Here is a 27,373-nt window from a genome sequence, read left to right as displayed (position 1 = left end):
ATTGGTAGCTATTTCTGATACATAGTCAATATCTTTCATAATAAACATTTAACAGAAATAAATGTTGCCTTACATATAATTTTTATGAGAAATAAAGCACCTTTTATTTGTCCATGTACTTAACCATTTCCAGTGCTCTGCATTTCCTTCTGAAGATAGGAGTCTCCAGCTGCTATTATTTCCCTGTGGTCTGCTGAAATCTCTTTAGCATTTCTCCTAATGTAGGCTTCTTGGCTATGGATTGATTTTCATTCATTTTCTCTGAGCATGCCATAATTTCACCATCACCCTTGAGTGGTACTTTTGCTGTATCTCAAATTCTGATTTGATTGTTGCTTGTGTATGTGCCTTTTGAAACACTGTTGCATTGAGTGCCAGAACATTGTGTGGCACATCTGGTTAAGCATTCACATTACAGTGCTCAAGGACTCGGTTTCAAGGCCACTGGTCCCCACCTTCAGGGGCAAAGCTTCACAAATGGTGAATCAGGCTTGCAGGTGTCTCTCTGTCTCTTTCCCTCCTCTCAATTCCTTTCTGACTCCAATAATAAATAAATTTCCTCTCCCCTCTCAATTCCTTTCTGACTCTATCCAATAATAAATAAATAAAAATGTTTTTTAAAAAGGTATTGTCACATTTCATTCTGGCATTATAGTTTGATGAGAAGTCAATCATAATTCAAACTTTTAGGTTTTTCTTTCTTTTTACAAAGTACTGTTTTGTGTTTTCTATGTTATGTCAAGACTTCCTCTTAATATTTGGTTTCCAGCAAACTAATTATAATCTACTTGTGTTTGATATTTGCTATCTTATAGTTTGAGGTTTGCAGGACTTAATACATACTGAAAATTTATATTTACTGTCAGTTTGGTAAATGTTGGGTATTGTTTCTTCAAATAAAGCTTCTTCCCCATTCTCTCTCATTTCTCCTTGTTGAAGTCGTACACAGTGTGTAATGTCCCACCACAAAAACTTGAAACATTGCTCAATTTATTATTATGTTTTTAATTTATCATTATGTTTTTAATTTCCCTTTTTTCTAGGTTGGAGTTCTGGTGGTGGGAATTGTGTGGAATTGTATCCCTCTTATCCTATGGCTTTGTCAGTGTTTCCTTTTTTTAAATTAAAATGTTTATTGACTCTGTCCTGTGTCATCTCCATTCTGCTGGCTAGCACAAATGAAGTTTGTATTTTTTAGACTGGAATTGTAATTTGTTAAATCTTACAGTTACTACTTTTGAGTCCTCCTATCTTTTCATTGAGAACAAACATCTGTTATCATAACTACTTTAAAATCTTTTTCTGCTAATCCAATAGCTGAGTCATCTCAGTCTTTATTTGTTGCTTTTTCTCTTAAGAATGAGAACTGCTTGTTTGCATACCTATGGATTCTAAAGTATATCCTAAACAGTGAAAATGTTTTCTTCTGAAGAGTATTGGATTTTATTGGTTTATGCTTTGTTATTTTACTTTAGCATGCAATTAAAATGGTTGGTTTCAAGTTGTAGATTGATTCTCTTGAGCACCACTTCAATCCTCAGATCAACTCCTTCCTCCTTGAATGGACTATTTTGAGTCTGTTTATACAAGTAATAAAGTTTATTGGCAAAAGAAATTCTGGTGTGCAGTACTTCATTCTTGTTCCAGTCTCAAGACTGCCTCTACTGAAGACAGTTCACTATTTTGGGAGTCTTATGGTTGTTCTAACTTGAAAAGAAACAGTGAACCTGATGCTTCCAGATAGAAACAAGCGAATTTTCCCATTATCTTGTAGTTTATTCCCCATTAACTACTTACACATTGTGATTTCATTTGAAGCCCATTCTGCCTCTGGTCTTGACATTATTACCCACCAAGTTTCCAGTTAACCTACATTAATCTCTCCCTTACTCATTATTAGGGATTCACATAGCTCTATTGGATTTGATTGCCTATTTGATGTTATTTACACACTTTTGCATAAACTTTTAAATGCTTTAGGCTTTCTTATTTTGTTATTTTACTTGTTTTGTTATTTTACTGTTTCTTACTTTTATATAAATTTTATCACCTTAATGTGAGTTCAAAATAAGAAATATGAGTAAATGTCTTTAGTTATCTTACACTGATTGCAAAGTTTATAATGAAAAAAATTTAAAAAAAACCTCAAAATTCATAATAAAGGTTTTATTGATTGCAGTACAGAGTATGTAAGACCAACTATCTGTGTAAAATTATAAAGCCATTCAAAATTAGAAACTTTAAATATAAAAAAGATTTTCAGTAAGTAAACTGTTAATCATGTGATCACTATTTAAAATCTTAAAGCAAAGAGTTAGTTATTCAATCATCCTCAAAATAGGTAAAAGAATAATCAAATTTGGTTTTAAAACAAATGAAATATTTTGATTGATTTAAAAAGCTATTGTATATTTAGGAATATAACACAAATTTTATGTCAGTTTTCTTTCTCCATTTCATATTAAATAATACTAAACTCTTCTATCACCTCTCCGAAGATTTCATATGAAAATTACACATATAAAATATCTTAAAGTTTGATCTCCCCTGTCATTATTTGATTATAAAGTTCTTTGGTCAATGGGACATAAGATCTTTTCAAGTTATCTATGAAGTAAAGTGGATCCAATATATTCAGTGGATTAAATCCTTCTTCCACCAACTGGAACTTCTTTAGTTTGAATGTCCCTGTCATTTCCATTTTTTCCTATAAGGTAATTAACAGGATTAGTGTAACAATTTAATATTATGTCTGCTATGTAAATAATATACTTAACAACATAGAAAACATTTAATGACATTTATACCCAACAATCTTTACAATAAAAATGCCCTCAAGAACATTGAATATTTAAGCTCGACTTACCAGTGAACTTTATCAAAATCATAGGAATTATAAGATAGAAAATAACTAACTACAAATATGTCTGAATGTGATGCTTATTTTGTTAATCCAAAACCACACAACTGTATGTGCATAGAAAAAAACATAATAAGAAGGCAGAAACCAGAAAATAGCAATCTACTACACATGGCACAATGCTCTAAGAACCAGATAGGGTAAAGAAGGCTTAAAAACCTGAGTTCAGGCTGAGGTGCCTTATGGTATCTCAATGAGTTTGTAGGATCTCAATGGGATAGTTACATATTTAAAGCAACCTCAGAGATTCATGCAAGTTACCACATGAAAACTATTTGTTCAAGATAATTCATAGTTTCAATATCAGTTTGTGATATGTCCTTTTTAATGATGTCATATCTTTGCAAAAAAAAAAAAAAGAAGAAAAAAAAAAGAAAGAAAAGAAAAAAGTATTCCTAGTGGTTCCTATGAATAATGCAAGTAGAGCCAAAATACAGTCACATCTAATCCAGTTTGATTTCAAGGTATAAATAGTTCTGGTAAAATGCTCCATTTGCACCCCTTTAGTACTTGTGACTATTTTTTAAAATGTAATTTTATTTCAATGTGCATGCATTATTTTTTTCAAATGGCATCTACTTTGTGAGACGTAACTACTAATATGTTTAGACCGATTGATCTTAATAAAATGAATATTTAGGTATTTGTTTTGACTGAAATGCCATAAAAACTTACTGAAATTATAGATGCCATAACTCTATAAAGTTTTAGAGTTTCTGCTTTAAAGTTTTTAAAGGTGGTAAGAATATGTCTCTTTGTGGCAGTTTCAGGTATGAAGAAGATATAGGTAAGGTTCTTTTATTTATTTTAAATTATTTATTTATTCCCTTTTGTTGCCCTTGTTTTTTATTGTTTTAGTTATTACTGTTGTTGGATAGGACAGAAAGAAATGGAAAGAGGAGGGAAGACAGAGGAGGAGAGAAAGATAGACACCTGCAAACCTGCTTCACTGCCTGTGGGGCAACTTCCCTGCAGGTGGAGAGCCAGGGGCTTGAACTGAGATCATTGTGCTTTGCGCCACGTGCGCTTAACCCGCTGCGCTACCGCCTGGCTACCTCTATAGGTAAGGTTCTGGGGGAAACTTACTCAATTTTATTTCTGCTATCTAAAATAATTCAAAAGTCAAATTATCTTTGAAACTCCTTATATATCATCCTGCCCCATCTTTATTTTTCCTCCTCCCTAATCCTGTCACTTTAGTAAGTTGTGACTATGACTTAATATTTTTTAAAAAATATAACTATATTTATAAAGTTTGATGCTCTGTTTTTAAAATGATATATTATTATAGTAGGTGTATTTCCTTTTTTATATTTATTTATTTTCCCTTTTGTTGCCCTTGTTTTTTTATTGTTGTAGTAGTTATTATTGTTGTTATTGATGTCATCTTTGTTAGATAGGACAGAGAGAAATGGAGAGAGGAGGGGAAGACAGAGGGGGAGAGAAAGATAGACACCTGCAGACCTGCTTCACCACCTGTGAAGTGACCCCCCTGCAGGTGGGGAGTCCGGGGCTCGAACTGGGATCCTTAAGCAGGTCCTTGCGCTTCGTGCCACATGCGCTTAAACCCTGCGCTACCTCCTTACTCCCTTAGTAGGTGTATTTATTCAGGACACACTTTTCATCAAAATATCACTTTTTAATGGTTTTATGAGAGTTCATTTAATTTTATTATTGAATTAGCCTTGCTCTTATTTTTGAATTTATAGAAAATATTGAAAATACTATAACTAATACTCTAAAAAAATCTTCATATGCAATGCTAGTTACTCCCTAGAGATGATTCTAGAAATGAAATTACTAGGTTAAAATATGCATAATTTCCAAAAGTCTGATCCATATTACCAAATAATTATTAAAAGGGATTATAGTAATTTATGGTTTTGTAAGCTAAATAATCAAACTTATCTCAGCCATTCAGAGCATTATTACAATAAATCTGTTTTGTAAGTTTATTGGAAAAATAGCTCCTTTAAAATTTGTGCTAGATTTTTAATAAAATAATTGTTTCATACATTTGTCAAAAGTAACACATTCATATTGTGTATATAAAATCATTTATTATAATTCATTTCAAAATAAATATTTAGACTGCCAGTTTACTGTCTTGCATTGTGCTAACTATAGAATGTATTGCAATAAACTCAGCAGTCATGACCCATGCTCATTTAGGTGTTTAATGATGCTGAAATATTTTCTAAATTTGTACAAGACTGGTTTGGCCTTATAGAGTAGTCCTATGCCAACATATTTATTTTGCTTACTGAGAGCGAATTTTAAGTTGCCTTGGGAAAAGCATTTAAAATCTCATTTGAGTCACCAAACTTTCTACTTATAATATATTACTTCCGGTGCAGGATGGAATTGGGAATGGTATAAAAGGACAGCATGAGGGATTCCTGTGGAATTGGAGTTGCATTTATTGACCATAGTTACTAATGCATGAATATGCAATAAAGCTACATGAGTACTATATTGCACAAGTAATAAACTTGTATAGAAGTTAATTCGTATGCATACACATAAGTACAAATAAAGTAGGAAATTTGAATATGATGGGAATTTTGTATCAATGTCAATAGCCTAGTTGTAATAACTGTATAAAGTGTTACCAATGAAAGAAACTGAGTAAAAGGGCACATGTGATCTCTGTATTATTTCTCATAAAATCATGTGAAGAGTTCAACAGTGAGTTCCACAGAAATTGAATTAAAATGAATTACATATCTACTTACCTTAGTATTTTAGTGGATTGTTACATGTAATTTATGTACACTGAGATGGTGTGCATCAAATATTTAAACAAAATAAATGAATATTATGTAAGCAAAATACAAGCTCATGTGAGCTCAAACATGTCTGATTGGTTAAACAGTGATTTAGCCATGTCATTACAAAACAAATGTTCTAACAAATGATGACGATACCATCTATCCAATATTCTATTAGTGTTCTAGTTTAGGTGGTAAAATTACCTGAATTCTTAAAAATCGTGGGCAGGCATAAGCTGGTAAGAATGTCACAAGTTGTTCATAAATTTTTTCCAAGTCTAAAGATTTGTTTGGCTTTAGAATAATAGAAGCCATTCCTGCCTTCCCTTCATAATCTGGAAAAAAAAGTGAAATAGAGTTAATTTTATAAATAATAGATGAATTCTTAAAATAACCCCACTAATTACATATTATGTATATATAATATATATAATATATTATGTATATATAATTATGTATATATAATATTACCTATATGTAATATTAATTACATATTAATTGGTTGCACAAGAAGCTTATTATTATATTAAATACACTGTAACACTAATGAGGCAATAGTAAATCTTTCTCTGAGTGTATGATTTACTAACTAGAAATTATTTAGGGGCAGGAAAGGGGGAACATCTATACGTGACTGCCCACATTACAAAAATGAAAATGACAGAATGGAAAATGGAAAATTATCATAATTTGATCATAATTTATATCTTACTACTATTAATAAAAGAACGTATTTGAATGGCAGTGCAGGATACCCCCAGTCTCCAAAGGGAGACTGGAGCTATCCCTACCATCACTGCTTTATGGCAAAGCCAAGGTCCTGGGAGGGCCTAGAAGACATTATTCCTAATGGAAGCGACCAGTGACAGTGGAGAGAGGGAGCCTTTAGAGGTCTAGGCCCATCATATGTGTACGGGAATCCAAGGATTCCCTAACTAGGGCCCTATATGATCAGGCCCTATATGATCAGGCGGTATAATACTGACCAAACGGGCCATTATTAAGTGGGCCAGTCTCTTGCCCTTATCCAACTTTTGTAGTCCTCTCTTTATGTGATCTTAGATTTTCTCTCAGCTGTTTAGGCATTGAGTATCATTTATTGAGCCCAGCCAGAGTTAGGTTTTTGGGATCTGTCTTTTTTGGTCCTTTCTACTAGGCTGTCCTTCTGTGCAAGTTCATAAACATCATGGGATAGGTTCCAACTGAACTGAGAGTATTTCTAAGCAAAACTTTAAAAGTTTGGTCAATGATATGAATCACTGCTTGGAAGTCATTATAGCTTTTAATAGTCTATTTAATAGCTCTTTCTTGCTAAAATTTACACATGCCACTAAATACCAACTTGAGTGTCCCAGGTCAATGCAAGACACTGAACTTGTGTTAACTTAAGTCATTATGAACTTTTCTAGGGCATTACTTGACAAAACAAAACTATGATGTTTATTTTAATATAATAAAACTGTTGAATTAGTAAGATCATTGCAAAACTAAAGATCAGTAGTACATTCAATTCTGAAAGTGTTTTTCATACAGGAAATACATTCATACCTGGCACAGAAACTCCATAGACATTTGCTTCTTGTATGAAGTCTAACTTTCCAATAACATCAGCAACTTCTGTAGTTGCAACATTTTCCCCTTTCCATCTAGAAAAAAAAAATAGTTCAGCTCAGCTAGTGTACCTGTGATTGAAGAAATAAGTACCAATTTTAGGTTTAGGGTTACTTCCCTGAGTTTGTCTCTGTGCAAGTACTTAACAACCAAACATAATGACAATGAAAAAGAAAAGTTTGTTAAAACATCAAAACCAAATGATTTTGTAGATAAAATTACTTTATCTAGATTTCACTGGTATGAATTGCTCACTATAGAAATTTTAACATTCCAGGGAGTCAGGCTGTAGCTCAGCAGGTTAAGCACAGGTGATGCAAAGCACAAGGACCACCATAAGGATCCCGGTTCGAGCCCCCAGCTCCCCACCTGCAGGGGAGTTGCTTTACAAGCAGTGAAGGAAGCAGGTCTGCAGGTGTCTATCTTTCTCTCCCCATCTCTGTCAGCCCCTCCTCTCTCCATTTCTCTCTGTCCTATACAACAATCACAACATCAATAACTACAACAGTAAAACAACAAGGGCAACAAAAGGGAATAAATACTAAAAAAAAAAAAAAGATGTTTAAGAAATTTTAACATTCCATAGAAATAGTGACAAGCTCCTTTTTATTTTGTAAAATAATGATAGCTAAGTACAATCATTCATATCGCTAATGACAGTGATATAAAAGATTGACAACTATAGCTGTTTCTCAGCTTACTGTCTCCTTTATTTTAATGCACTTAAGTATTTTAATTAGGTTAATTTTACATACAGTGAGTCCATATTATAGTTCAAGAAGGCAGAGAAGAATAAAGTATAATTCATTTATTCACTCCAGTATTTTCTGAATATCTGCCATTCACTGTTGTATAATTAAAGACTAGTAAGTGATAAGTCTCTCCCTAAGTCTTTTAGACCTCATAAGTCTAAAATAATCCCAAAGAATTAAATACATATAATTTAATAGATATATAAAACAGGTCGATGTTATTACTTTTTATCATTAAGACAAGAATTAAATTCATTGACTCAGTTTTCTATTCTAACAAAACTACTTGTATTTCATGTATTTCTACCTGTTTTCTATCTGCTGTGTAACCTAAAAGCAAAAACAAATAATCAAAACCTCAGTGATTTGGACCAAACTAATCCTTTAAATAACAATAAAAAATTGACGTCAAAATTCAGCTTTTAACAATCCAGAAGCAGATGGACAACTACTATTTAAATAAGGACACACTGAGGAAGAAGAGTTCTGCCCTGAAGGCTGATATGTTTCCATGACGGCTGGCTCTCAGCATGGTTCACAATTTCAAGCAACAAGCAGTGCAACAGATGATACTGTCTACCTGAAAGTGTCTCCAATACGGTCCCAAAAATAAAGAAAACTCTGGTCTTCAACCATTAAATCTCCTGTGTTAAAGTAAAGATCTCCCTTCTCAAAAACATCACAAAGCAATTTCTTTTCTGTGTGCTTCTTATTCCCAGCATAACCAAAGAAAGGATGCTTTGCATTCACTCGAGAGATGAGAAGTCCGGGTTCTCCTGTAAGGCAGAGAAAGGAGTTTTCAATCATTTGTTTGAAAATATTATTACCCACCCCATGCAGGAAGGTAAATTATATCTGATCAATACAACTAGTTTGCTCATCTTAACTTTACTGAACCTCAATTTATTAATATTTGATGTCATTTATCCTGTGCCCATACCTGGGGCATCCTTTTATAGACTACCACTATAATCAATTTATTAAGATTCTTATGAAATATATAGACTTTTTGTTATTAACAGTATAAGTAGTTAGGCAAATGCTAGGTAGCTATTGGTCTATTTACTCTAGATGGAAAATAAATTTAATATCCTTTCCCTTACAGTCAATGTCCTTTTCGTCAGTTTTTCCCAAAGTAAGTTATAGTGTCATTATTTGCATCTTTTCTCAAACTATAACTCTCATTTTGGACATTCCTCACAGAAATCTTTTGAAATTAATATCACAATCCTAGCAATGCATAAAAACAAGAATGACAAAGACAAATAGAAAATATCACTAGTAGTATTATGCTCTATTCTGTCTCTCTGTCATAATAAAAAAAAAGAAATTTCAAAAAACGGTATGTTGTTTTGGAGATCACTGACAGGAAAAAAATAATGAGATAAAATTCATTAATTGTACTACAGATTAAAATATATGATCTGAAAAAAGCTTTCAATCAGATTTATTCAAATTAATTATGATTTTACCAGTAACCTACAAGATCAATTTATGCCATTTCCCTACTCTCCATTCAACTCACAATCCTTAATGCTTATTCTGGGCCTTCTAACTTTCAAGGGTTTGTACCCTATTGATCACAACAGATATGTGACATCCTTCATTCTCACTGTCACCACCAATTAATCATTTTCATCAATAGCAGAATCATTTCATGCTACACTTAATCGAGCTTTTTCATAGTGAGTCACTATTCTGAATGATTAATTTATGTATTTTATTTGATCTTCATCATAAATCCATGATGGACCTGATATACTCATTTTATAGCTTGAGAAATTGAGAAAAAAAGAAAATTTCATAATATATTTTAGCTGTCATGTGTTGGAATTTAAAATTGTTTTGTTTTTTCAGCCCTAAGCAAGCCAACATCTTTCTTTCATATTCTATATGTCTACATTCCATAATTTTCCAATCCTCCTATATTTCCTTGAAAATGATGCATTATTACTATAATTTGTATTTGTATAAGTGACAACTTCTAGACAGATAAATTACTGGTAGTTTTTTAAAAAAAGGTAAAAGTGCATTCATATCTTGTCAGGAAATTGTTAGGATATGGTTGAGCTTGGCAGGGCTTGACTTGAGGGGACATCTATTCTCTCGTCTTATCAGACTTACTATGTACATAATCATTGTTTTGCCTGAAAGATCCCCACCCATTCCATTCCTTTAATCTATGTTCTTTCTACCCTCAAGACCCTTCCTGCCTCCAGCATATTATTAATTCTACCAGTTAAAACCCTTGCAACAGTTGCTAAGGAAATTCCTACCTTTCCAGTCCCTTTTGCTTTTCTCTGCCCCTTTCCTAGCCATTTCTGTTTCTGACTTGCCACTTCTGAGTCCGACTTTTAAAAGTCTGGGCTCTCTGATCAATAAATAATTGAATTGCTTCCTACCACAAGTTTGTTCCTGAGTCATCTCTCTCGCGATGCTGAGTGAGTAGCAGCCCAGGCTGGCTCTGGTTGCGTTCTCTCCAACCCAGAGAGTACGCGCTCAGGGAAGAGGGACCACCCCAAGCTAGACCAGCAATATCTTTCCCTCTTATTATTTCATTGGAAAGTTTTGAGTAACCCATAATGAGTTACAAAATCATAGAAAGTAGTATTTATAGCACAGCTGCTTTTTAGGAAGCCCTGAGTTAGATAAGAATTCTGAGGTTAGGAGCTAGGCAGTGGTGCACCTGGTTAAGTACACACATTACAGTGCTCAAGGACCTGGGTTCAAGCCCCTGGCCTCCACCTGCAAGAGAAAAGTTTCATGTATGGTGAAGCAGGGCTGCAGGTGTCTCTCTGTCTCCCTCTCTATCTCCCTCTTCCTCTCTCAACTTCTCTCTGTCTCTATCCAATAACAACAACAACAACAACAACAACAACAAGAATAAAGGAAACAAGGACAGAAAGCAAAATCACAAAATAAAGCTTGGGCTGGATGTGGTACTGCAGCAAGCCAAAGGACTCTAACGACAGAAGGGAAAGGCAGGTAAGAAAGGAAATTGGGGACCTCATGATTGGTGGTAGGAAAGAACCTAAATTGGGGGAGAGAATGTTTTGCAGACAATTGTCATGGGGAGATAAGTAATTGTACCTCTGTGTTAACAACAATACTATAAGCCACTAACAGCCTAATGAAGTGATAAAAAAGAAGACATTTTGAGGTTCAAGTTCCCATGTCAGATATCAATGTAATACATAAAAGACACTAGAAATGTATTTGTTTTTCTCTTCCCATCATCCAGAATTTTCATGGACACTGTCAATTGAAATACAGAACAATATATGCCCTTAGGTTCTAACTTCAGAGTATTGAGCAACTTGTTTACTTAATAGCTAGTGATTTCTGTTTTTCAGTATTTTAGTTACCAGGGGAAAATGACTGTAGGCTTACAACTTTTATTTCCACATTTTGAGTTGTAGAGGTGTAAAGAAATATTTTCCCTGCAACAGTGGGATGGAAGAAGGAAAATAGATCAGGGCTGGTAGAAGAAAAAAAGAAAAAGACTAATTTATTTACATGCCCACGGGGCTATATACATTAATTATTCAGAGCTCTCTTCACTCCAGGAGAAGATGTTTAATCCTGGTATGAGGAGTGGTGAAGAATCTGGGGCACTATGGAGAGAAAAATGGGAACTTGAGGGGAAGCACACACTTATTCTGCAGTTAAAGATTAAGAGAATGTTTTGGTATATCATCCTATACATAAATAATACCCTCCTCTCTAGTCTTTATACTTTTGGGGAGTAAAAGGGATTGCCAACTGCATCTCTTATTAAGGGGAAGGTTAAAAGTATCTCCTTAGCCTCCAGTGCATCAATTATCTCAACTCAAACTGCAGGCAAAAGCAAAGTGGCCCCAGGAAAAGAGCTCTGAGGATCCTGAGTCTGTCTGTTCCGAGCATCATCAAAGTAAAGATTCAAAGGCAATCATCTCTGAAATGTAGTTTAGTTGTTTGTATTCTGAGGCAGTGAAAAGTAATTGTGTCCTGATTTATTCAAACTTAATTTCTACATGGTTCTGTGTATATGCACATTAAGTTCTTTAGACCAAGTATATGAACAGTAGTTGGGACTCTTTCATTAAAATTTCTAACCAAAAGTGATTAGAAAGTCTACCCTGCTGAAGAAGAGGAAATGAGGTGAAGCAAAGAAGGGGAAGAAGGTAACAAGCCAAATGCCAAACCCTTATGCAGAGGTCTGCGTATACTGTCAGCTCATTGTCAGAAATAATCTCATGAAATAAATACTGTCTCCTCTATTTTATACATGATGAAAATAAGACTCAGACATGTTGACTCATCTGCCCAAACCTGTACAGTTTCTAAGTGTCAGAGTACAGGTTTAAAGCCATGTCATTCAGGCTATCCACTCTATTAACAGTGATAAATTAAGTTGTTCATTCTATATCATATGTTAGGATGAATAACGTTAGATATATGCCATGGTTAAAAAACTAGAAGTTGAGGATTAATGGACCAAGAGATGGCTGTATGTAAAGTGTAAGTTATACACACACAAGGCCCTGGATTCAATTTTTGGTATCACCTCCTTGGTGAAGGACCAAGGAGGCAACATAATAGTTATGTAAAAGACTTTCATGACTGAGACACTGGTGTCCCAGGTTCAGTCCTGACATCAACACAAATCAGAGCTGAGTACTATTCTGGTTTCTCTTTTGTATCTTCTTCTCTGTTTCTCTTTCACAAAATGAAAGAAATAAGATATTAAGCAAAAAAAAGATAAAGTGATGATGAAAAAGCCACTTCTACTTTGTAATAGTGGCATGTCTAAAATTTTATATCTAAAAATCAGTATGCTTTTCAAAATAGTGACAGTGCTTAATATGTTATATAATTATATGATTATTATGATAATAATTCTAGAAAATTAAGAATTTGAACCTCCCCCCAAACACACATACTTACACAAAAAAGTGATGGATTGAAGCCTGGGTGGTTGCAAAAGTCTAAAACAATGGACTTGGAAACATGAAGTTCTGACTTTAATCACTGGCACTGCATATGCAGAGTAATGCTCTATACTCTTCATTTTTTTTTTCTCTCTCTCTCTCTCCATGTACATATGCATGTATGGAGAAGGGGGGTGGCTTGTTGGAAAAGCCATGATGATGCACTTTGTACAGAAAAAATAAAAAAATTCTTTAGATATGAAGAGAGTCAGAAAGGGGGTAGACGAGGGGGGAAGCCACAATAATGAAGCTTCTTTCAGTGCAGTGGGAGCTGGACTAGAATAATGTATATATAGTGCAGGACTGGGAACTAGTTCACCCAGTAGAACACACACTTTGCGAAGCAAAAGGACCTGGATTTGAGTCACTGAACACCCCACAGGACTATCATGCCATGGGGAAGTTTTATTAATAGCAATTATGCGCTCCATCTTCATCTATTTCTGTCTCTCTCCCTCCATTTCTCTCACTCTTTATCGGGAACACAGAATTTAAAAAAGACTTCTCTGGGAGCTGTGGAACTCTACAGGAAAAACAAAATAAATAAACAAAACAAAACAAAACAAAGCAAGGATGGATTAAAAAATCTGAGCCACATATTAATAATTTTTAATTTTAATAATTTCTCATCCAAGGGGTTCATTCAGAGTTTCATCTAATAATGAGATAATTCTATTGGCAGTGAAGTACCAAATAGTCTCATTTCATACTATGAATAACCATTCTTTCTCTTCTAAATTCAGTAAAGTTAGGTAGAAGTTAAAAGACCTTGCTAGTGATCTTCAAAATAAGTCTTACCTGTTTTCACAGGACAACACCAGCCCTGTTCATTTCTAATGGGTTTATCTTTCTGGAAATCATACTTTATCAAGTCAAATTTGAAAAACAGCTGCAAAGATAAAATTAAACAAAAGCAAGTATTTAGTTATTTGTACAGTGATATCTGCTGGTAGTAGATTTTATGTTCATTCAGTTGTCAAAGAGATTAGAATACAGACTTAAATAAATAAAATATAGTAATAAAACATTTCAAAGTCATAAATGAAGCTTTTTGTAAATAGCAATCATATACTAGCATTTACTTTTAAGATTAAGCCTCGAAGAGGATGGGTTTAGACTATCTAAGGTAGTCATAGTGAGTGGGTGCCAGAAATTGAATTTAACTTTAGTAGAAAATATGCTATGACAAGTATGAAATAGGTTGAATTAGTGACAACTAAACAAAGAAGTAAGAGATCTCAAAAGGAGACTAAGAGATACTGAAAACAATAACAGAGACATATGGGATGACGTCTACTGAAAGAGCTACAGCAATATACTAACAGCAACACAGTCATAGTAGGGGACTTCAACACCCCACTTTCTCAACTTGACAGATCATCCAGGTAGAGAATCAATAAAGAAATGAGGGATATAAATGAGGTGATAGATAAACTAGAACTACTGGACATTTTCAGAATCATTCACCCCCAAAAATCTAGAATACACATTTTACTCAAGTCCACATGGGTCATTCTCAAGGATAGACCATATGTTAAGACACAAAGACAGCATCAGCAAATTCAAGAGCACTGAAACCATTCCAAGCAACTTCTCAGACCACAGTGGAATTTAACACTTAACAATCAACAAAAGATTAGTAACAGTCCCAAAATGTGGAAGCTCAACAGTACACTACTTAACAACTACTGTGCCAAAGTGGAAATAAAGGAAGAAATCAAAATGTTTCGAGAGTTCAATGAAAATGAAGAAACAAGCTATCAAAATATTTGGGACACAGCTAAGGCAGTACTGAGAGGGAAGTTCATAGCCATACAAGCACACATTAGGAAACAAGAAAAAGCACAAATAAACAACCTGATTAAACATCTTAAAGATCTAGAAGAAGAAGAACAAAGGAACCCTAAAGCAAGCAGAAGGACAGAAATAACTAAAGTTAGGGCAGAAATAAGTTACACTGAAAATAAAAATATTTGCTCATTGACCCAGTCTTTTACTATTATTTTATTATTCTTTTTTAATTTTCAAATTTATTGTAATCTTGTTGGATAGAGATAGAAACTTAGAGGGACAGGGGAGACAGAGATGAATAGAGCAAGAGACACCTACTGCACTACTTCATCACTTGTGAAGCTTCCTCCTTATAGGGGGGAATTAACAGCTTGATCCTGGGTCCTTGGGTATGGTAATATGTGTGTTAATCCAGGTGCACAAACATCCAGCCCTATTATTCAAATATTCCACATCACTGAAGATTTTTTGCTGCTGTTTGTTCTATAAAATGCTGATAGAACTACAATAAGACAGTCTACTGTAATTCTGGGTTTATTTCTAATTGAGATTACATACACCCTACTATGTAGATATTGAGGGTGTTGTCTTCATTTTCACTTTTATACTTTAACAGTGTTGTTCCATTAATAACAAAATTCACTTAGATACATCCACTTTATTTTTAGAAGTTCTCAATTTTTAAGGTGATAGTACATTGTAGTATACCTGCAATAGAGAACAGTTACTATAAATTTTGTAAAGAAAATACTGCACTTACCTTGTAAATGAAGTTTGTCCTCCCTACTGATCCAATTTTCCCCGTGTGATTCATGAAACAAATGTTTCCTTCTGTAGCTCCATACAGCTCACACATCTTAATGTTTCCAAACCGGTCTAAGAATTCTTTCCATACCTCCTTCCCTAGGCCATTTCCAATTGCCAAACGCACCTGATGATTCTTTTCTCCATCTCTCTGTTAGAATAAAATATTTTATGTGCAATTTATTAATTTAATATCCTAATGCTCTCCCTCATTCTCATTATCAAATGGCAAACAGTGAGACACTGCACAGTGCAAGGATGAAAGGGAACTATAGCAAAAGCACCTAAATACTTGTAAAACAGGTCTCCTAGAGAATGAAACTAACAATGGCTCACAGCAATATAGTTTATATTTCTTAAAACCTGGAAAAAGTTCTTCCTAACCTACAGGTGACTGAAGTCTTGTTTGGGGAGAATCAGGTAAGGAAGAAAGCATACTTGAGGAAAACAGCATTACTTAAACAATGATATACTGAAGCTTGCATTCTCAGCTCTATCATTTATTATTTATATAACTTCAAAAAAGAGATTTAATCCTACTGATTCCTAGTTTATTTGTCTAGAAAGACTGATAATAACTATGCTCTTATTTCTATAGTGTATAGTGACTAGTGCTTAGTATGTAATAAATAAGTTGAGGTAATTTAATCATCATAATCTTTGTCCTGCATACACAAACACACATAAACACATGCACATGTATACACATATATGTAAAGAGGGAAAAAATCAGGTATAAAAAAATATTCATGGTGGGGTGAGGTAGCTTAATGTATATGCAAAGAGACTTTCACGCCCGAGGCTCCGACGTCCCAGGTTCAGTCCCTATACCATCATAAGCCAGGGCTCATCAGTGCTCTGGTTAAAAACAAACAAAACAAAAAAAAGAATGAAACTATTCAATATTTTACGCAGGAATGAAATGAAAGGTCTCCTAAGACATATACAACAAGATATTAGCATAAAGTCTAAATCAAGGGATCAAGGGATAGCAAACTACAGCCTTTGAGGACCAAATCCTGTTTACCTCCTGATTTTGGAAATAAAGTTTTTCTTTCTTTCTTTCTTTTTTAAGGAACACAGTCCCATTCATTTATATGCATTTTATCATTATTTTTGTTACACAGAGGCAGAATTAAGTAGATAAAACAGAAACATTAAGATACACAAAGTCTAAAATGTTTATGATCAGACTCTATACTGGAAACAAAAAACCTGTTAACTCATGTCTTATATTATAAAGTTAGAAAGGTAGCAACTTTTAATATTAACTCAAGTCAAGAAGTATACTCGGATATCTTCACCCATCCTGTCCAATGCTTGACGTCTCGTCACCCAATCTGGTCCCCTATGCCTACACTGAACTTCTCTGTTCCAGTCTCTTGGAAACAGAGCTGGCAGTCAGCTGAGGTAAAGAACAAACACCTCATCACAGACCCCTGCAAGCGTCAACCCGGCTTTGACCTAGCACGTTATGATTGGGCCCTCCTCAATCGCTATCGAACAGGCCATGGCTGGTATGCTGCTATGTTCCATCGCTGGGGAGCCAGAGACGACCCGAACTGCCCCTGCGGCTACAGACAGACTATGACCCACATAGTCAATGACTGCCACCTCTCCAGATTCAAAGGAGGTCTCGAAACTTTACATCAGGCTCAACCTGATGCTGTTGACTGGCTACAGAAGAAGGGCAAACGCTAGAAGAAGAATTAGCATACTGGGTGGTGGCACACATTACCATGTGCCCAACCTGGGTTCAAGTCTCTCGTCCCCATCTCATCTGTAGGCAGAAAACTTTACCAGCAGTGATGCAGTGCTACATGTGTCTCCTTCTCTCTCTCCCTCTTTATCTCTTTGACTTATATCAAAAAATGAGAAAAGGAACAAAAATAAAGGAGAAAAGATGGTAGCTAGGATAGATGAAATCACTGTATAGGCATGAAGAATCTCAGTGATAACCCTGGTGATAAAAATAAATGAATAAGTAAGTAATAAAATAATAGCACCATACATACCATCTAGCTAATTGGACAATATATTGGTGATACAAATGGTTGTTCATTACATTTCCTTATCCAGATTCCTATGTATGTTTCTTGGGAAAGGCATTTTTTCATTGTAAATAACTAAATTTTGATTTTATTTACAGTGTGAACAACTAGCTTTTTATACATATGGAAATTATTAAAAGGTAGGCAAAATACTGGTCAAATGAGCCTTAAAAAATGACTGCCCAGTTAGTAATGCTGTCAAGCTTCTTTCTTGGTGACTCTGAAAAATGACTGCTAGTCAAGGGAGAGTGCCAAGCAGAGTCCAATGATAACATTAATCCAGCACCAACTGGTATGGTGAACAGGGATTAAGGAAAGCAGCTGAAGTGACCCAGATGAAAGATGATAATGGGAAGAGAGCAGATTATGGTAGAGAAATGAAAAAAGAAGGTTAGAAGAATGATAAATGTGTGAAAGGGGAAAAAAGGGGTGGAACATTAAATGATAGCCCTGATATATAAAAACTGATGGAGGTTCTGAGGGTTGCTAAATACATTTGGCTTTTATCAGTGTCATATTAGTAACAGCTATAAAATCATCTCTGTGTTATTTAAATTAAGTCAAATTGTAGCAATATCCATCTATAATTTTAAAAGTCCCCTTCTCTGTCCATATGTTCTTTAAGACTTTTAAAAACTATTATCTTTATTTATTTATTGGATAGAGACAGCTAGAAATTGAGGGGAAAGAGGGAGAGAGAGAGAGAGAGAGAGAGAGGCAGAGAGAGACTTGCAGCCCTGCTTCACCACTTGCAAAGCTTTTCCCCTGCAAGTGGAGACTGGGGACTCGAACCTGAGTCCTTGCACATTGTAACATATGTGCTCAACCAGGTGCACCATGGTCTGGCCCCACACTTCTTTATGAAAAATTCTTATTCCTTTTAATTATTCCCAAGGCAGGAGGTTGCCATCTATCAAGGAATTACTAAATTGTGTTTGGAATGAAAGTAATGCATATTTATTGGACTAAATCAAGCTACACTATGAATACATGCTATCTACCCTGTATCTACCTCTCTATGCCAGAGAAAGAGAATATCAGAAACTAACAAACAGAAAGCAACAGAGAGGGAGACATGAGAGATATTGTATGTGGGTATGAAAAACAGAAAATTAGAAACACACAACAAAAATAAATAGTGATACATAGGGCAAGAAAAAGGTGTGTGTGGGAGAGAGATGGCGACAGAAAGACAAAGTGAGATTCAAGGGAAAGCAGAGGAGAGAATGGAAACAGTGAGCTAGATAGTGTGTAGCAGCACATTCCAACTACACACCTGACGGTTTCAGACCTGATGCATATTTAATACCTAGCACAGCACCTAGAGGACTCTGTACTCAGTAAAGTTATCTCTAAGCTCCTCAGACATGAATGGGAGGAGTCTGTGGTAAAAACACCCAGGATGCAAAAGCCCCTAAGTAAACTGACTCTGGATATGGATGTGGAGAATCAGTAACTTAATGAGACAGTGACAAGCTAGATGTTGAGTTAGATACATTGAGCCAATTACCACTTCCGGCCTCCTAAAGCTGTTTATCCTTGTACAGCTATTTGTCCTGCTTCCTGCTGAATCCATACCTTTGTAACCTGGAATTCTAGATGTATTGTAGAACTTGCAATAAAAAAGGGTTCTGGCCCTTATGTGGGTGCTCCATTGTTCATCACCTTCCTTCGGGGTACAGGTTCGATGGAGACACCCTCAGGGTCTCGGTCAGACACACAACATGTCTTTCTGAATGATCTTTGGGGTTCATGTGTCACCCTATCCCTCATGTGGACAATAAATGTGGTATTAGTGTATTAAAAATGCATAGAAATATTGACACAGGCTGATATATGCAAGGACAGATAGAACCACATTGAGAAATATCAACTCAGAGACGTGCAAGGATACATGCTCATGTAGGGATATTAGGTGAGAGACATTTATACAGAGATAGAAAACAACATACTGAGATACAGAAATAAATAAGAATGCACATATTAGGCACTCATTCTAACTTCTCTCTCCCTTCTTTCTTTTCCTCCCTCCCTTTTAGACAGATCAAAGATAGTGAGAGAAACTAAATACACACATACTAAAAAAAAAATTAAAGAACAAAGAGAGAGGCAATAAACAGATACATACATAAGAAGACATAGCTACACACAGTGAAAGAAGTATTAAGGACCACAGAAAGTTATACATGTAACATGTGTGTTCAACCAGGTGGGTCTTTTTAAAAAAATTATTATCTTTATTTATTGGATAGAGACATCCAGAAATAGAGAGAGAGGGTGGCGATAGGGAGAGAGGCAGAGAGACACCCGCAGCTCTGCCTCACCACTTGCAAAGCTTTCCCCCTGCAGGTGGGGACTGGGGGCTCGAACCTGGGTCCTTACACATTGTAACATGTGTTCAACCAGGTGCGCCACTACCCAGGCTCCAAAAGTTATACATGTAAAGAGAGACATACAGGAACCAAAGAAAGGAGAGATCTAGAAGGGGAGTAATTACAGAAATCCAGAAAGTGTACAATAGGAGCTAAAGATATGTCTATAGTTAAATCAGAAGAAGCCAAGGGAGTAAGTTTGAATCTCAGTGCTATTAAATTAGCTCATTTTAATCACAATAATCTTATAGGTAAAGTCCTATAATCCAAATAATAATATAAATATATATTACAGCCCATATTACATATTTATCAGAGTACATAAAGTAGATCACAAATGTGTAAAATAAATAATAATGAATCAAAATAAACACCTGTAAAAGATTAATATTCTTGAGTCCTATACTGGAATAATGAAGTTCAGGTCAAATATCAATTGAATGAACAAAATCTGAACTCTTGAAACACAAAGGTTTTATGTACAAAGACTGTTTCCTGTGCTTTTCTCTATTCTACTCCATTGTCTAGAACAATGCATTGTACATAAGGGATGCTCAAGAGATATTTGTTTAAGGAAGGTAAACAGGAAGGGGATTATATTTATTACAGTTTGGATTATTACATAAGTTTTATAAATCAGCTAATCTCTATCTTGGAATAAAGCAGAGTGTGTGTGTATGTATATATATATATAATATTTTTCTTTTACTACATTTTTTGTTTCTGAAGTTATTAGTCCCTCTAATTATGATCACGCTTACCTTGGGTTGTTTGCAAAGGTAGCGACAAAGTTCTCCGATATACTGAAACGTTGTCACGTTATATTTTTTGCAGTCATTCCAAAATTGACTTGCTGAGAATTTCCTCTTTAACACACAAGTAGCACCTGTGAGAAAAAAATGGCTAAAATAAGCACTTAAAAATCCAAAGACAAATTGACATAAATCACAAATGATGTTGCCATGTTAGAAAAACCCTTTTGCTTACTTTTGAAGCTTTATGAACTAGTATTGACCATTTTATCTCAAGGACACTTAAAATATTGAGCTTACATGCTAATAAATCCTTAAAATATCCATATTGCAATTCTATATTTGAATTGTAAATATACCTTTTGAAATACATAGAAAGAAAAATTATAAGTAGGAGAGTTACAAGTAACAGAGCATAATCACATAGAAGGGGATTTTTCTTCAAAAATACCAAGAGTAATTATTTACTTTTGACCCTGAATATGTACACAGTTTATTTTACTTACTTATTTGTTAGTTTGTTTGTCTTATCAGAGCACTACTCAGCTCTGGTTCATGGTGGTACTGGAAGTCGAAACTAAGAGCTTAGAGGCTCAGGCATAGAAGTTTTTTTTTTTTTTTTTTTGCAAAACCATATGCTATCTCCCTAGACCTAGTTTATTTCAAACATTCAAGCAAATTCACATATCTTGAAATCAAGAGTTAGTAAGGTAAGCTTAGTAAATAGCAACAAAAAGTTAACTAATGACATCACATTATGATCCTGTTCCAAAGAAATGTTAATTAATATCTTGACCATTTTATTTATTAGGAAGATTCATTAAAATTTAAATATATTTCATGAAATTATTTTATAATATTTTAGACATATAAGTAACAGTGAGAAATCTTTCTATATTTTCAGTACAGATTAATAGATAAGGTAATATAACCTTGGCATGTTTATGATTGGAATCTACAGTCAAAAGGTCTACTAACTGACTTGTTGGGTGTCTGGAGTATGATATTTGCAAAGATAGCTTTAACAATTCCTTCTGAGATGATTACTAAGGGGAGGTTGGGGACCTCATTCCCTGTGGTAGTATAAGATGATAATTTGAGAGTGAAATGTACTGATACCTATCTTGGGGAAATGTGGAAATACATTTTTGTGACAACAAAAATCCCATCATTTTTTCCTCAATAAAGTGATATAGGAGTAAAAAGAAAATCCTTTCTGTGGAATAACCTTTGCAATTTAAACTCATCACTCCTTCCTTTAGGAATTCAAATTCTGAATCTATACTTTGGTCAACACAACATAGGTAAATGATCTATGTGACTTAAGAAGTTAGAGCAAGAAGCTTCTCCATTCACCCAGATGAAAGTTTTCTACTTCCATTTAGAAGGGTAGATTGTTAAAACATAAGTGACCATGGGAAGAGGCCTGCCAGTCAATAGCCAAATATATGTTCAAATTCCCAGAGCACTGCTCTTTCTGTTTCAGGAGTACAATCTGTATCATGAAATTGAGTCATTGAAAATACTTTTATGGAGGCGGACCCAAGATGATGACTTGGAGGCAGCTGCTGGCCTGAGCTCCAACAACAACTGCTGGATAGGCCACCAGGTTCCAAATGCCAGCATGATGCCGACCCGACTTCCCTGGACAGACAGCCCCACCAATATGTCCTGGAGCTCAGCTTCCCCAGAGACCCACCATATTAGGGAAAGAGAGAGACAGGCTGGGAGTATGGATCGACCTGTCAACGCCCATGTTCAGTGGGGAAACAATTACAGAAGCCAGACCTTCCACCTTCTGTAACCCACAATGACCTTGGGTTCATACTCCCAGAGGGATAAAGAATGGGAAAGCTATCAGGTGAGGGGATGGGATATGGAGTTCTGGTGTTGGGAATTGTGTGGTTGTATCCCTCCTATCCTACGGGTTTTTTTAATGTCTCCTTTTAAAAATAAATTAATTAAAAAAGAAAACAAATTATTTTATAATTATATTATATGTATACAACTATTCTGAATTCTACTAATAAGTGTTCCAAGTCTCTCTTTTTAAAAATATGTATTTATTAGAAAGGTAGGAGGAGAGAGTGAAAGAACCAGAAATAACTCTGATACATATGCTGCCAAGGATTGAACTCAGGACCTCATGCTTTAGAGTCTAATGCTTCACCCACTATGCCACCTCCCGTACCACGAAGTGTTCCAAGTCTTAATGAACATAAGTTCTAATTACCAGGCATTTTGAAAACTTATCAACCCAAACAAAACTTACCTAATTCAATACATCCACCAATTCCCAGGATAGATCCTGAACTATGATACAGAGGAAGGGTTATATAAATAATGTCATTAGCAGTACAACCAAAAGCCCATAAGCCAGCAGAGCCCATTAAAGCCTGTATCTGAGTAATTATAGCTGCTTTTGGTAGACCTAGAACAGAAAAAATACAAATATATGATTATATTGATTATAACAATTGAGACAAAAGATAGTAGTTTTCCAAAAAAAAAGTCATTTAAATGTGACTTATTGCCTATTTCTAGAATCTTAGATTTATCAGAATAAACCTTTTACATTATATAATTTTCTAAATATTTGTAAGTTTACCAAAAACCTATATATGCTATAAGAATATACTAAATGACAAAAAGAAAACCCTAAAATATACACTGAAAATTAAACAAATCATAGAATTCTCTTTTTAAATCATTTTATGGAGGAAGTTTATGGTTTACAATACAGTCAAAGAACATATAAATAAATATTTCCATAATTAATACTTTAATACATAGACAATAAAATTTTAATAATATAGCAGGTTACAAATGAGGAATATTCAAAGAAGATAGGATTAGGAGATAACTCTCTGAAAAGTAAATCTAGGGTAGTGGCGCACCTGGTTGAGCACATATATTACAATGCGCAAGAACACAGGTTCAAGCCTCCAGCCCCCACCTGCAAGGCGAAAGCTTTGCGAGTGGTAAAGCAGTGCTACAAGTGTCTCTCGGTCTCTCTCCCTCTCTATCACCCCCTTCCCTCTTGATTTCTGACTGTCCTTATCCAATAAATAAAGATTTAAAAAAATATTTAAAAATTTAAAAAAGTTAATCAAAAGGTAAGGGAAATAAAGTAAAAAAAACAAAACAACATTTTAGAGAATGATTTAGTCCTAAATGATCTTTTTTCTTTTTTAACTTAGCATTCCAAAAATAAGAGTGTAAAAAATAAATTTAATAGGAGAAAGGAATGGACAGAAAGAACAGAAATAAAGGAGAAAAGAAAAGGGGTGCAAACATTAAAAAAACATATCATGTACAGAAAGTTGCAAACCTGGCTTTCTAGACTGAAAAGTCTACAGATTTCAAGAAATCTCTCAGACCACAGTGGAATTGGCTAAGGCGCAACAGCAAATAGACAGTTAGAGAGAGTCTTAACATATGGAAACCCAGCAGCACCCTACTTAACAACTACTGAGTCAAAGAAGAAATTAAAATGTTCCTGGAAATAAATGAAAAAGAATATACAACTTAATTTGGGTACAGCCAAAGCAGTATTACTAGGGAAATTCAAAACCATACAGGCATACATCAGGAAACAAGAAAAACAGTCAAATAAACAACTTGAATGAATGCCTCAAGGAGTCAGAAAAAAGAAAAGCAAAGGAAACCCAAAGTCAGTAGGAGTAAAAATCAGAGCAGAAAAAAATAATATTGAAAATAGAAAAACAATATACAAGATCAATGAATGTAGGAGATGGTTCTTTGAAAGGGTAAACAAAATTGACAAACCTCTGACCTGAAAGACAAAAATATAAAAGAAGATCTTAATATACTGAGAGCCCCAAGTCCCCACCTGCAGGGGGAAAGCTTCACGAGTAGCAAAGCAGGATTTCAGGTGTTTCTCTTTCTGTCTTCCTCTCTTTCCTCCTTCTCTCTCATTTTCTCTCTGTCTCTATACAATAAATAAATGAATAAATAAATAATAAGATAAAAAATAAATAAACCAATGGGACTACATCAACAGAGATACATCTGCACAGTAAAAGGACCACCAACAAAACAAAGGAACTCCCCACAGAGTGGAATAACATCTTTAAATGTCATATGTCAACCAAAAGGCTAGTAACCAAAATACATAAAGGACTCATCAAACAAACAACTCCAATAAAAAATGGTGGGTAGATCAGGGGAGATAGCAGAATGGTTATGGAAAAGACTCTCAAGTCCGGGACTCGAAAGTTATAGATCAATCCCCCTGCACAACCATAAGCCAGAGCGGAGCAGCACTCAAGTAAGTAAATAAGTAAGTAAATAAAAAAATAAATAGGAAAATAGGACATGGGCAGAATATTCTCCAAAGAAAAGGTCCAAAGTCCCAGCAGAGAAATGAAAAACTGCTCAAAGTCATTGATAATTAGGGAAACGCAAATAAAAACACCATTTAGATACCAATTTACACCTGTGAAAATGTCATACATTAGAAAAGACAGAAACACCAATTGCTTGAGAGGCTGTGGAGGGAAAGGATCTCTTGTAAACTGTTGGTAGGAATGTAAATTAGTCCAATCCCTATGGAAAAATAGTCTGGAAAAATCACCTGAATTCTAGAAATGAAACTACATAACCCATTAATTCCTCTCCTAAGATACACTAAAAGGAAATAAAATATCTGCCAAAGAGACATATGTTCATAGTAACACTATTTGTAATTGCTCAAACTTGGAAGCAGCACAGATGCTCAAAGACAGATGAGTGGCTAAGATAGCTGTGATTTATTTATCTATTACACTTCAACATATGTGATGTGATGTGTGTGTTTGGTGTGTGTGTGTGTGTGTGTGTGTGTGTGTGTGCAAATAATACTAAGCAGCTGATGAGAATAATGAAGTCATCCATCTTCTTTGCCTTATCTGGGAAAGAACTTGAAGATATCATGTCCAATGAGATAAGACAGAAAGAGAAGAATAAGGATTCTATTTAGGATTTCACTCCTAAATAGAATCTAGAGCTCTGTTAGGTGGTAAGTAGCTTCAAAATGAAGGATAAAAAAACAGAAGGAACACTTAAAATATTTAGTCACTATAGTAGCTCTGCTTATAATGCTAATTATGCACAAGAAATTACAGACTATTCAACTTCCTCCTCCATTCATATTTAAATTACAAAAGCTTCACTTACCATAAATAGAATGCAATATTTCCTAACAATAAAAATTTTAAGGTTTATTAAAATTTTTAAGTAGTTTCCTTGAACTTTTGTAATTGTTGTTTATCTAAGAAAGCAGAGTTTGGTTACTTGATGATGATGATGATTTCTATCTGTATATCTAGTACCTCATGCATAAGAAATTCACCACTCCCAGACACTTTTTTATTCAGATACAGAGAAGGACTAAAAAAGAATCAGAGAGGGGGAGGAGAACTTACTTACTTACTTATATCACCAAAGTTTCCTCCAGTGTCAAGGCATCTCCCATAATTGCTGGGGTTGGAACCTAGGTCATGCTCATGACAACACATATGCCCAAACCACTAAGTTAGCCCCTTGCCCCTGCTTGATTACATTTTGTATCTGCTGCAATACCTTTTAGATTTCTGGTTTGTTGTATTTTCTTACTGCCCTAAGGAAAACCAAGAAGTTATAGTACATTTGTATTATGCTTAGTATTTTAGCATAGACAAGCAAAAAGAAAATAATACAGAAGGATAATTTGTGACTATTTAAGGCATTATATCCTTTTTATATATTAAGAACCTAAGGATCTTCTTATCAAAGAAGCTAAACAAATTAATTGAATTCCCATTCAATTAACCTAGGTGGGGTTAGTTCTTTTTTTTTTTTTAATTTTTTGTATTAGCTTTATTTATTGGATAGAGACAGCCAGAAATAGAGAAGGAGGGGTGATAGAGAAGGAGAGAGACAGAGAGACACCTGCAGCACTGCTTCACCACCTGCAAAGCTTTCCCCTGCAGGTGGGGACCGGGGGCTTGAACCTGGATCCTTATGCACTGTAACATGTGTGCCCAACCAGGTGCGCCACCACCCGGCCCGAGGGGTTAGTTCTTAAACACTCCAGTACTCTTTGTGTTACCATGCTTAATGATAAGTGAACATGGCGACCTCTAAACTAAAGTAATTAACTTCTTTTTTTTTAAAATTTTTTTCCTTTTTTTTATATATTTATTTTATTTATTTATTCCCTTTTGTTGCCCTTGTTGTTTTATTGTTGTAGTTATTATTGTTGTTGTCGTTGTTGGATAGGACAGAGAGAAATGGAGAGAGGAGGGGAAGACAGAGAGGAGGAGAGAAAGATAGACACCTGCAGACCTGCTTCACCGCCTGTGAAGCGACTCCCCTGCAGGTGGGGAGCCGGGGTTCGAACCGGGATCCTTATGCCGGTCCTTGTGCTTTGCGCCACCTGCGCTTAGCCCGCTGCGCTACAGCCTGACTCCCGGTAATTAACTTCTTCACTCAAGTTGGAGAGTTCTCAGAACAACAAGACTTCTGGAATATATCCTTCAAATGTGCGATAACCACAAATCTCTGCCAATACAATACACTCTTTTATGTTTTAAGAAA

At 34.9% G+C, this 27,373-nt stretch overlaps 1 protein-coding gene across 1 annotated transcript in view; it reads right to left on the bottom strand.

Moving 5' to 3' along the window:
- Positions 1 to 2,148: 2,148 nt before the first annotated feature.
- Positions 2,149 to 27,373, bottom strand: part of SLC27A6 (solute carrier family 27 member 6) — a 43,080-nt gene continuing 17,855 nt past the window's right edge. The window contains exons 3-10 of the mRNA XM_007527881.3: positions 23,067 to 23,225; positions 20,804 to 20,928; positions 15,576 to 15,770; positions 13,823 to 13,913; positions 8,635 to 8,830; positions 7,240 to 7,337; positions 5,896 to 6,026; positions 2,149 to 2,707 (exon numbers count right to left, since the gene is read on the bottom strand). Coding sequence (XP_007527943.1) covers positions 2,531 to 2,707; positions 5,896 to 6,026; positions 7,240 to 7,337; positions 8,635 to 8,830; positions 13,823 to 13,913; positions 15,576 to 15,770; positions 20,804 to 20,928; positions 23,067 to 23,225 — 1,172 coding nt within the window. The 3' untranslated portion in view covers positions 2,149 to 2,530. The remainder of the gene's footprint in view (positions 2,708 to 5,895; positions 6,027 to 7,239; positions 7,338 to 8,634; positions 8,831 to 13,822; positions 13,914 to 15,575; positions 15,771 to 20,803; positions 20,929 to 23,066; positions 23,226 to 27,373) is intronic.

The sequence above is a fragment of the Erinaceus europaeus genome, chromosome 2 (assembly GCF_950295315.1).
Source record: "Erinaceus europaeus chromosome 2, mEriEur2.1, whole genome shotgun sequence".
NCBI classification, from domain to species: Eukaryota; Metazoa; Chordata; class Mammalia; order Eulipotyphla; family Erinaceidae; genus Erinaceus; species Erinaceus europaeus.
The sequence above is the reverse complement of the archived record's forward strand: the minus strand, read 5'-3'. Positions and strand labels throughout refer to the sequence as shown.